The sequence below is a fragment of the Antechinus flavipes genome, chromosome 1, assembly GCF_016432865.1.
Source record: "Antechinus flavipes isolate AdamAnt ecotype Samford, QLD, Australia chromosome 1, AdamAnt_v2, whole genome shotgun sequence".
Classification (NCBI taxonomy): Eukaryota; Metazoa; Chordata; class Mammalia; order Dasyuromorphia; family Dasyuridae; genus Antechinus; species Antechinus flavipes.
Window position 1 is genome coordinate 478967293 of NC_067398.1, and position 13337 is coordinate 478980629.

A 13337-nucleotide genomic window follows, 5' to 3' on the forward strand; every position below is an offset into this window, starting at 1 on the left:
AAAAAAAAAAAAGATATACAAATTACAGAAACTGAGATTTTATCTGATATATCTCATATTGGTAAAAATGAGAAAAAATGGAGACAGTTGTAAGAAAAGGGTATGGGAAGACAAAGACACTAACACATGTTCTAGAATGTGAAAATCGAGTAACTTTGGAAAACAATTCAGAATTTAAAAAAAAATGACTGAAGTCATATCCTTTGGGCCCAGAATCCCACTTTCAAATATATATCTCAAGTAAGTCATAACAAAAAAAAAGTTGCTATAGGTAACAATATAGTAACAGTTACAGCAAAATCAAATCTGAAAACAAAAAACAAAAGACTGAAAATCAAATCAGCCTTTACTGATTGGGCAAATGGCTAAACAAATTCTTGTATACTAATTTTATTTATTTTTTAAATTTAAATTTTATTTTATTTAATAATAACTTTGTATTGACAGAATCCATGCCAGGGTAATTTTTTACAACATTATCCCTTGCACTCGCTTATGTTTCGATTTTTTTCCCCTCCCTCCCTCCACCCCCCCCCCCAAGATGGCAAGCAGTCCTATATATGTTAAATATGTTGCAGTATATCCTAGATATAATACATATTTGCAGAACCGAACAGTTCTCCTGTTGCACAGGGAGAATTGGATTCAGAAGGTAAAAATAACTCGGGAAGAAAATCAAAAATGCAAATAGTTCACATTTGTTTCCCAGTGTTCCTTCTTTGGGTGTAGCTGTTTCTGTCCATCATTTATCCATTGAAACTCAGTTAGGTCTCTTTGTCATAGAAATCAACTTCCATCAGAATACATCCTCATTGTATACAAATTTATGAAATATTATTATGAAAAAAATTATGAACATAAGAAATGTAAAGAAAAATATAAAGACAGAACCAAAATAATAATACATGATAAAAACTGGGTGGGTTATAGTGAATAATTTCAAAAAAAAAATGCTAAAGAAACACATCTTTCTCCTCTTTATGTGGAGAAGTAGAGAACTAAAATATGAAACACTGTCAGATGTAATCACTGTGTTGCTTGGTTTTCTAAAAGTATTAAGTATTTAATGATATTACTGGGTTCCAAGGTGGGAAATGGAACAGAACAGGGAAAGGAAGAGTGCTAAGAGGAAATTATTTTATTAAAAGGAACATGGCTATAGTAAAAACAAGACAAAAAGAATTGTAAAAGTTAACATCCCACTGTTACATAGATTTTGTGCTTTTCAGGAAGCTAAATTCAGAACTATGTAAGAAATTTTCTGACTTATTAACATATTTATATTAATTGATTATTATATTTTTGCCACTAATTCTTTCATTGGAACAACAATTTTAAAAAACAAACAAAAATAAAACAAAAGCAGTCAGTTTTTAAAACAACATTTAGCTGGCAGGAATCTTGAATTTTTTTTTCTTCTAGGCACTAATCTGCCTGCCAGAAGCACTAACAAGCCGCCAAAGACAGTTCATCGTCTCTGTTACATAAAACATAAGACAAAACCTGGCTCCCTTCTGCAGAAGGCTTTTCTATAATAATATGACAAAAATGTTCCAGATAAAAATGCCTTTTTATACAACACAAGAGTTACAAGCTGCAATTATTAAAACTACACTTTGTACTTACCAGGGAGGATAGATATAGATGATATCCTGTGGACTACCCTTCAGGTGACTTGCAGTTTCCTTCGTGAACAGGACCTTGAGTGGGGTCCCAGGGTCCAGGACAGAATCTTTAGAATTGTCAGCAGGAGACATCTCTAAGAGCTCACAGATGGCAATCTGCATTGTGCATTCCTCATGCATCTCTATAATCTTTACAATCAACACTCCAGATTTTTTCACTACAAAATGAAGACAGAAACAAAAAAAAGTTCAAAAAGATGCACTTATATAGAATTTCCCCTTTCCATTTTCCAACCTGAGAGAAAATATAGCAATAGATAAATTATGGATATTTTGCAAAGGCATATGGGCAATATTGTTGTTAATCATCAAAAACATATAAATAGGCCTATACATTATGTATAGTACTAAATGTAAAAAATGTAGTGCATTTATGTTATATATATATATATATTTACATACATACATGCATGTATGTATCACAGATCACTTATGTGGCAATGTAACTATACATAACTTGGATTTATGAAATATTTAACCTATGTGTATTTTTTCTATTCTCCAGAAAAACAATGTACAGTAGCATAACACTTTTTTTGGATGGAATTTCCCCTCTTCCACATGAGCTGGCTTGTACATATATTTTATAGATGCTTTATATTTTATTCCTCCAAAATAAGATTCTCTATGTCACTTCCCATGGAAACTATTCTAAACTTTTTCTTTTCAAACCTTCCACGTTTCCTCTCTCCCTCCATTCTCTCTAAGCTAAGGTTCTCACTTCCTACTTTATAGGGGAAAATTGAGGCTATTTGTTATGAACTTTCTTTTCTTCTGTTCTCTTCATCTCAAAAGCCCTTGAAAGCTTTTTAAATTTCTCCTTCTTCCCATACTATGATGATAAATTGGCTTCCTCCTTGCTAAGTCTAATGCTATATCTATACTGATCCCATATTCTCCCAACTTTTTAGACTCCTCTGTTAATCATCCCCTGTCTCCTGCAGCAGTTTTCCACCCTTCCTCTTTCTAATTTTCATTTCTACCTATCCGTTGGTTTTTTTCCCTAATGGTCCTTAACTATGTTCAAATCTCTCCATCCGGGGGTGGGGGTGGGGGTGGGAAATAACCAACCAGTTAGATTCTACCATTTCCTTAAGCTGTCATTCTATATTGCTTCTCATTTTCTTAACCAAAAACCTGGAAAAAAGCTGTTTGTATTTGCTGTCTCTTCTTTTACTTCTATTCACTCCTCAATCCCTGGCAATATAGTTTTTGAACTCATCACTCAATTGAAATTGATGTTTTCAAAGTTACCAATGATATCTTAATCACCAAATCTGTTGGTCTTTTTGTAGCTGTCATTCCTCTTGACCTCTCTGGGCATTTTATATTGAAAAACACTTTTCTCTAGACAACTGACTTCTCTCTGAGTTTTTATGATAGTGTTCTTTCTTGATTTCTGTCTGATCTGGCATTTGTTATTTCTTGGTCTCTTCTGTAGAGTCAGCAACCAAGACATGCCCCTTAACTTTGAATGATTGTCAAGATTCTATTCGTGGCCTGTTCAAAATAGAACTAATTATCTTTCTGACCCAAAGTCATTCTTTTATAAGAATCCCCTTATTCCTATCTAAGTAAAGATTCTTACTATTTTATGTATTTTTTTCATATTGATTTTCATAATGGCTCTCTTTGACAGTCTGGTCCAGCCTATAGACATTTTTTTTTTCAAAATAATGGTTTTGATACATAATATAAAATATATAGAATTAAATATGAAAGCAATTATGCTGAAATATAGTTATCGGGTAGTTTTTGTTTTTGCTTTCTTTTTTGCTCAGGGTCATACGGCTAGTAAGGGTCAAGTGACTGAGAAGCCACATTTGAATACAGGTCCTCCAAATTCTAAGGCTGGTACTCTATCCCCTGAGGCACTAGCTACCCCCCAAATATTTTTTAAACAAGTTTATAAACTACTCCTCTTAATTAAGAATCCTTGATCTTCCAATCTCCCATATGTATAATCTCAGAATTATCCTTAATTTCTCACTCTTCATCAATTCAAATATCCAGTCAGTTGCTTCAAAGTAAAATAACAGTAAAAGGTAAAAAACAATCAGATTTGGAAACATTATGGATTATCTGTGATGGAAAATGCTATATATGAAGGAATGAGAACAAGGGGGGAAAGTATCACGAACCCTAGTAATTTATGTTCATAGATAATGCACATATAGTATAAAATTCTTATATTTTAAAGGTAAATATTAGCTATTTTTCCTATCATGCTTCTTAACCACTTTAGCATTGAACAAATAATGTCTGGAGACACCCAAATATGTCTATGTTACATTAAATCAGCTATTCAATCCAGAAAGTTTGATGATACTATTAGCCTTCCTACTTTCTTATTAAATGTGCTTTGGTAATAATTCAAAATATTTTATATTAATCATTTTAAATAAGTTATTCTATAAGATTTGTTCTTTCTGCTCACATTCTCAGAGTAAGAAACATGGGAGTCAACAGAGTAGTAACGTGGAAACAGACAAATTGCTTCATAAATAGGCAACTGGATATTGAGTTAAATCAATTAATAATAATAAATTATCTTATAGAAAGATAAGCTCTTCAGGAAAATCATGCAGTTCTTGAAATTCTTCCATTATCTATAAATCAATAACTCCCAAATCTCTCTTCATTCCTTAATACTACTATTCTTGTAGTTAATATAAGAACAAAGCATACATAATGTCCATATTTTTATATTTTCAATCAATTAATAAACATTTATTTTTTCTTAATAGTGCTTTAGTTTTTCCAATTACATGTGAAGAGAAATTATAAACTTTTTTGCAAGTCAAATAAAGTTAAGTGACTTGATCAGGGTGACACAGCGAGTTAAGTCTCAAGTGTTTAAGGCTAGATTTTAATTTAGGTCCTCCTGACTCCAGATCTGGTACTCTATTTACTATACCACCTACCTGCCCCTGAAATTCATTTAAAAAAACTTTTGAGTCCAAATTTTCTTCCTCTCCTTACCTAAGATGCTAAGCAATTTGATATAAGTTGTATATGTGCAATCATATAAGATGCATTTCCAAAGTACTTATAAAAGAAGAAAAAGACCAAGAAAAAAAAATGAAAATATGATTCAATCTGCATTTGGACTCCAGCAGTTTCTTCTCTGGATATAGATAGTATTTTTATCATAAGTTTTTTGGAATTGTTTTGGATCATGTATTGTTGAGAACAGCTAGTCATTCACAATTGATCATCCTACAATGTTGTTACTGTGTACAATGTTCTGGTTCCATTCACTTGACTCTGCATCAGCTCATGTTAAATCTTCCCAGATTTTTCTGAAATCTGCCTGCTCATCATTTCCTATCGTGCAATAGTATTCTATTATATTCATATACCCCACTTTGTTTAGCCATTCCCCAGTTGATGGGCATCCCCTCAATTTCCAATTCTTGGCCCCAACAAAAAAAAAAAAAAGAGCTATCATAAATATTTTTGTACAAGTAAGTCCTTTCCCCCTTTTTTGTAATCTCTTTGGAATACAGACCTAGTGATAGTATTGCTGGATCAAATAATAAGTACAGTTTGCTTGCCTTTTGAGCTTAGCTTCAAATTGCTCTCCAGAATAGTTGGATCAGGTTGACAAAAAATTATTAAGCACCTACTATGTGTATAGACTACACTCTGATCTCTGGAGACATAAAGCTATCAATGAAACTACTTAAATTCAAAGAGCTTATCTTTTATTGTAAAAGGCAACATGGATACTTATACTTAGATACAAAATACACATGAAGTAATCTGGGAAAGAGGAAACTTTTAACATTTGAGGAGAGGAATCAGGAAAAGGCTTCATGTAGAAAGTTGAAGGAAACTAGTTCCTCAAAGGTGGAGGTTAGGAACAAATGCATTCCAGGCATAGAGACAAGGCCATGGAGAAGGGAAAGGAAATGTCATGTGTGAGCCTATTTGGCTGGACTGCAGAGCAAGAAGGGGAGTAATGTATTGTGATATTAGCAGTACAAATTGGAACCATGTTTGTGAAGGAGTTTAGAAATCAGAGGAGTTTAATATCTGACCCTAGAGAATCACCTGGGTCACTGAGATGGAGGAAGACAAATTGACATGGTAAGACCTTTGTTACAAGAAAATAGTTGTGTGGGAAGTGAAAGGCCGAAAGCAAGGAAACCAATTAAAAGACAACTGCAGTAATTTTGATAGATTGTGAGGCCTTAGACTAGGCTAGAAACTGTGTGAGTTGGGGGGGAGGGAAAGGGGGAGAGAAACTGCTATGAGAGTTGTTGAATATGTACTGACAAGATTGACAAAAGACTTTCCTCCAAAAGCTCTGATTTCTTCAAATTTACACAAGAAAATGTATGCAGAGTGTTTTATAAACCTCAAAGTGTTATATAAATATTGGCTATTATCATTACCATTAGCTATTATTCTTATTATTGTAGTCTCCCTAATTTTAACATTATTTCAGTTAATTGCACACCAAGTACTTGTATGTACTATACACAAAAAGCATTTAATTATATTTTTCATTGCTAGTCAGAGTGATTTCAAGTTTCTTTCCCCCTTTTCTTAACTGTATTTGGTATTTGTTCAGGAAATGCAAATTAATTTTAATATGAATATATGCAAACTAAATCAGAAAAGTAAATCTGCTACAACAGAAAAGCCAACAATGCACGTAAAATATTCAAACACTGGTGATGATGATGATGATGATGACAATGACAATAATAATAAATATACATCATTAATATAGTACCTATTATATACAAAGTACTATTACTTTAAGCACTTTACAAATATTATTTTATTTGATCCTCACAACATTCCTGAGAGTGTAAGTCCTATTATTATCCCTTCTTTACAGATGAGGATACTGAGGCAGACAGAGGTGAAATGCCTTGACCACAGTGATATTAAGACAGTCTGAGGCTGAATTTGAACTTTGTTCTTCTTGACTCAAGACCCCAATTTCTATCCATTGTACCACCCAACTGCCTCTAAGGATTATTAATTACCTTCTTAGGATAATTAAAATGATTAATTGCTTGGAATTGTCTATACCATTATTACCTCCGTTAACAAGAATAACTGAAAGTTAATTATCATAAAATTTAGGATTAAAAAGGAAACGAGACCATTGAGTCTGAACTGAATAAAATGAGGCCTTAGAGAGGTTAAGCAATTTGTCCAATTTTCATATATAAAAGGAAAGAATCTGGACTTAAAACTAAGGTCTTCCAACTGCAATTCCAATGTTTGTTTGCAATATGTTATGTTATATTACTATTTTTACATATTTGTGCTAAGTTCAGGGTCCTTGGTCATAAATCCCTAGCGGAATAACAGCAAGGCTCTTTAGACTCACTCATCAATTATTTCTAATCATCTAGTATTGTGATATATACTCTTCCTATCTAGTAAAGATTGGTAGGAAAGTACACCAGTAAGAGATATAAGCATTTATATAGCACTTACAATGTTTCCAAGTATTAAGTACTTTACAAATATTATCTTGTTTGAGCTGCACAACACCCTGTACAGACAGGTACTGCTATTATTCCCATTAAATAGTAGATAAAACGATCCAGATAGAGGTTAAGTAATTGTATAGAATCACACAGCTAGGAAATGTCTGAGGCTCAATTTGAACTCAGCTTCTCCTGATTCCAGATGCAGTGCTCTATTCACTGAACCACCTAGCTGTCCCAATACAAGGATCAACATTGTGCCTTGCTGAATAAATATATTTTTTAATTAAGTTGGCTGCACTACTAAATATCATAACTGCTTTGAAATTTCATTCAAAATCATATTAATCCTTTCAATAAATCCTAACAAGCTACCATTAAATTCAGTTTACACATAATTACACATAAAACCCATTAAGAAAGTCAAAACAATAGTTTATGATGCACAGAATCTAAATTTTGGAAAAACTTCACACACCCCTCCTGTAAGAACAGGATTTTTTTGTGTATCTAAGAATTACAGCCCTCCATCAAGTCTCAAGTCATCCAGCAATCTCCAAACAGACGCATTTCCTAACCACAAGGACTCACTCACTGAACAGTAAACAATAATGCTCTCACTTCTCCATTCCACTTTTTTTTTTTTTGCCTTTCACCCAGTCTAAAACATTCTTAGGGCAAAGCCACAATAATTCCAAACATGAAATGGAAATCTGAAACCAACATTAAAAAAAAAAATTCTAAACAAGTCTGACCAAACAATCTAAATGTTCATCCACAATCCCAAGAGATTTGAGCAACTAAACTCTAACTTGTCCCCTTCCAATCATGTACAAATCCTGCTGGGTCAGTAATCCTAATTGGGATTACCATAATCTGGTAGATTACCCAATAACTTCCTATATAAAATAAATTATCAATGGAAGTATACCTTTTCAAGGGATTTATTTTGCTAACATTCTAACTCCAAAAACTATATGAAAGTTCTAAAATCATAATAAAGACATATATCAGGTTAGTCTTTAAGGAAAATTAGCAAACAAAAAACCTGCACTGCTTTATGTACCGTCAAAGAGGAGGTTTTCTACAGCTATTATTTATTCAGCCAGATAGGGCTGATCAACAGGGGCCTCAACCATGATTATACAGTCTGTTTTTCAGTGTACATTACTTCCTTATTCCTCATTGTTTATGGAAGCATGACAGACCAAACACTAAACTACAAATAGATTTTTTTTCATTGTGTACTTATATTTTTTTATTTTTGGTTCAAAGGAGACCTTTGACAAAATGGTACTTCAAATTAAAAGGAAGAATAAAAAGATAGAGAATTAATTTTAAGTTGAAAACTGGTAAGAGGGAGTGCAATGAATTCATCAATTTTAAAAAGTAAATGTGTTAGAAAATTGTATCATACCAAAAAAGAAAAAATATGGGATTATCTTGCTCTTCTAGTTACTAATATTAAGCTATTATGTCCCTAAAATTTTTAGATGTTCTCTAAACCATCTTAGTCAATCAATATTTATTAAAAACCTGCTATGTGTCAGGCACTATGTTAAGCACTGAGACATAAAGAAAGGTCCACGTTCTCAAGAAGCTCAAAATCTAATGGGAGAAATAACATGTAAATAATTTGTATAAACATGATATGGTGGTGTTTTTGTTATTATGGCTCAATTGTGTCCAACTCTTCATGTTGATTCATACTATCCATGGGATTTTCTAGGTAAAGACTGGGGATTTTCTAGGTAAAGACTCTGGAAAAGTTTGCCATTTCCTTTGCCAGTGTTGGTTCAGGCAAACAGAGTTAAGTGACTTGCTTAGGATTATATAATAAGCAATCTGAGGCTGAATCTGCATTCATATCTTCCTGACTTCCACACCCAGGGCTCTAATTATTGCTGTTGCAAACAAAATTTATCGAAGACAAATTGGAAATAATCAATGTAAGGAAGTCACTAGAATTAAATGGGAACAAGAAAAGGTTATTATCTAGTAAGTGGGATTTCATTTGGGCCTTGAAGGTATCCAGGAAAACCAAGAAGCAAAATTACACATTTTTAAACATATGAAAGCAATACAAAAATTAAATCAAAATAGATTCTACACAACAGCACCTCCACATCACAGCACGCATTCTGTCTGGCTTTATTTATTGTGTTCTAAAAAAGCATTCATAAAAGTTGAGGCTAAATAATCTTATATTATCCCTATTGTTTACACAAGCTGGAAATTCCACATTCTCTACTACATGAACAAATGTTTAGCCAGACTCAAATAACATTATTTGAAATGCTATCAGTTTCTGATTAGGTGTCAGAAGTAGATGACATTAGAGAAACACCTAGTTGAACCTCATTTATTTTACATATACACACAGACATATATATATTTATATACACAGACAGACAGAAAAAGAGAGACAAAGACAGAGACAGAGACAGAGAGAGACAGAGAGAGAGACACACATAGATGCATAGGTATCCCAAGAAAGGGTATATAACTCAACCAATATCACTTAGTAAGTTACATTAGCCATCACTTAAATCACCATGTTGGGATCCAATCAGTGGAGCTCTACCAACAATCTAACTATTATGTTTCAATGAATGATGAGTAGGATTTCTACTGCTAAGTAAAAATTAGGCATTTTACTACCTAGTTTTCATGTCTATCCTTCCATCTAAAATATAAAAGTGTTACAGGCTTTTTTCTAAAATTCTTTCCCACATTCTATTGAATATGTTTTCTAATCAATAAAATGAGCAAACACTGAAATCCTAAAATTTGATGAAATTAAAATTCTATATATGGGCAGCTAGGTGTCATAGGTTAGTCACTTACTAACTGGACCTGGACAAAGTCCCTTAACTGTTTGCTTCACTCCTCATCTGTAAAATGAGATGGAGAAGGAAATGGTAAAACCATGTCAGTATCTGCCAAGCAAATACCAAATGGGTCAGAAAGAATCCGACATGACTGACAAATGATTGAAAAACAAAGCTTTATATGTGCAAACAAAAGGAAAAAAATTCTTTGAACATAAAGTCAGAAATATTAAAGTAGTAGTAGTAATAATAATAGTCTTTATACAGTGTTTTAGGGTTTGCAAAGTGCTTTAAATTTTTTTCTCAAAATAACTCTGGGAGATAGATGATATTATTATCATTCATTCCTGTACTATGTAAGGGCAAATACATTAAGTGACCTGCTTAGTGTCATATACCCAATGAGTATGTATGTGTGTATGTATATATATATATATATATGTTTTCTTATCAACAAAATCAGCAAACACTGAAATCCTAAAATTTGATGAAATTAACATTCTATATGTGGACAGCTAGATATCATAGTATAGAATGCTGGGTCTGAAGTCAAGAAAACTTATCTTTCTGAATTTAAATATATCTTTAACATTTTGAATTAATATTTATTAACATTTTGCAGATGGCTCTCAGATTTACTTTTTCAATCTTAACCTCTCTCCTGATCTCCAGTCCTTTATCTCCAACTGTTGACTTTGCATCTCAAACTGCATGTCCCATAAGAAATTTTAAACTCAACATGGCCCAAACGGAACTCATTATCTTTCCCTTAAAAGTCTCCCCTCTTTATAACTTCTCTATTACTGTAGGGGGCACCTTCAACTTTCCACACTTTTAAGTTCACAACCTAATTGTCATTCTTGACTCTTCACTCACTCACTCAACCCCATATTCAATCATTTAATTCTGTCCTTTCTACTCATGCAACATCACACATACATAAACCCCCCTCTCTCCTCTTAACACTGTTACCACCATTGCTGGTTCTCACCACCTGCATTACTGAAAGGTCAAATAATAATATTAATAGTAATAATAATAATTCCTAATCTTAAATACTTTGTAGTCTAATGGAGGAGAGAAGCCATAAACTTTGTCTCTATAGTTCATTTACTACTCAACTACCCAACTTCCTAAAATGTAGATCTGACCATATCACTCTTTAATCAATAAACTACAGTAGTTCTCTTTATACCTTACCATCCTCCACATATTATGTAATACAATGATCCAGGCTTCCTTACTGTTACTGTCTCACCACACTCCATCTCCCAAATATATATTGTCATTGGCTAGGCCCCACGCCTCAAACACCTTCCCTTCTTGTCCCCATCTCAGAGCTTTCCTGGCTTCTATCCAGTCCTGGATAAACTCTCACCTTTTACAAGAAACCTTTCTTGGTACATCTTAATCTCAGTTGCTTCTCTCTGACCCTATAACCCTTTCCATACCTTGTTTGTGCATGATTATTTGCAGCTTCTCTCCCTCATTAGACTCCAAACTACTTGAGAACAAGGATGATTGTTATTACTACTACTACTACTATTATTATTATTATTATTATAATTAATTATTGTGATTTGGCCTTTCTTTGTGTCACCAGGGTTTACCACAATCCCTGGCAAATATCAAGTTATCAATAAATACTACTTGACTTATGGATTAATTTTATTAGTAGTAACAATATAGATACATTATAGTTTCTCCTTTATTTTTGTGATTTCAAATAGCCTGCTACATTTTCAAATGGCATTTTATTTTTAAGTCTGAGGGTCAATTTTTTTTTCCTATGAAATACTGACACTGAAGTGTTTGTTCAGAGATGATTTAATAATGTGTTGATGAAAAACTTGAACTCTGATCCTTCCAATTTTAAGATTCTGTGAAATGATTTTTTTCTAACTAATAATGGATCTCAATTAAAAAATAATAAGCTTAGCTCAAATTTGTTGGAACCTATCTACTGTCCCTAAGCAGACTTGGTCCATAAAGGCAAAGATCTTAAACTAAACTTCATCTCTTCCCGTGTCTAGCACAATACTTACTATATAAATGTACCCACTGATCAATCGACTGAATGACCATAAATCCATTATGAGAGTGTGAAAAGTTCATCCTTAGAGGATAACTTTAATAAAAATTATGCAGCCACAAAGGCTGCAAGGACAGGATGAGTTAAGTTCCTTCAATGCATTCTCCATATCTGGAAATTTCTCCTGAGACATGTCAACAGTATCAATATTGGACTTAAATTGTGACAGCAGCTTCTTTAAAAAGAGACTATGCATAAAATTCCATAATCTCTTGCTTTATAGAGAAAATGAAAAAAAAATTGAGCTGAGAATTAAATAAGAACTATTTCATGGTTTTACTCATGTCCAACTTTCAGTGTCTCCATCTGGAGTTTTCTTGGCAAAGACATTTAGTGCTATGCCATTTCCTTCTCGAGTGGATCCATTTTGTCACACAATCAAAGGTTAAGTGATTTTCCAAGGGTCACACAGCTAGAAAATGTCTGAAGCCTAATTGGAACTCAGTTCTTCCTAACTCCAGTGCTCTATTCACTGAGCTACTAGCTGCCTCAGAAAAATGAAGATGGCCTAATCAGTTCAATTTCAATAAACCTTTACTAATATATAGACAGATAGATATACACTCTTTATATATACATACACACATATATACATATGTATACACACACACCCACACTTGATAGCAAGATGACAAAATAACAGTGAACTATGTTGGAAGGAAAAATGATAAGCAATTTAGAAAACAAAAGAAAACTCTGCTTTGCCAATGACAGTGACCTTTTTGAAGTCCACAAAAAAGATTTTCAACAAATAGATAATTGATGTCATTAACTGTGGCTAAATTTAACCCCATAAATATAATTTTTTGCCAAACCACAAACCATGCCAAACTAGCCTCTTTCAAGAATCAAGTTTTTCTTCAGATGGTCAATCCTACTATGGTAATTTTCCAGTCTTATTTCTGGAAAAAAAAATTTAAAGCATAAAGGAAAGATTCTTTTAAATCTTATAGCTAAAAGAAAATTATCTCAAAATACTATTACAGTGTTGCACCAACATTTTTTAAATTATCCATAGCACCGGGGAAACCTAGATAAATTAAGTCTATAATTGATTCAAAAGAATTGTCCAATACCATCACATGTTGGCGGCCTTCTCTTAAAACCAAGAATAAATGAGAAAATAGTCAATGCTCATAGGACTTAGAATTGGAGGGGAATTTAAGAGACTGGTGTGTGATACTTCTCTCATATCCTCTACTGGTGGTATTAACAAAGAATTAAATGGCTAACATGAAGGGGAAAAGTAAAGAGGAGAAGCAAGAGGGCTAGA

The 13337-nt window shown here is 33.0% G+C and overlaps 1 protein-coding gene across 1 annotated transcript in view; it reads right to left on the reverse strand.

Moving 5' to 3' along the window:
* SPIDR (scaffold protein involved in DNA repair) overlaps positions 1-13337 on the reverse strand; it is a 531639-nt gene that overhangs the window by 357911 nt on the left and 160391 nt on the right. The window contains exon 8 of the mRNA XM_051970228.1: positions 1627-1843. Within this exon, the coding sequence (XP_051826188.1) occupies positions 1627-1843 (217 nt within the window). The remainder of the gene's footprint in view (positions 1-1626; positions 1844-13337) is intronic.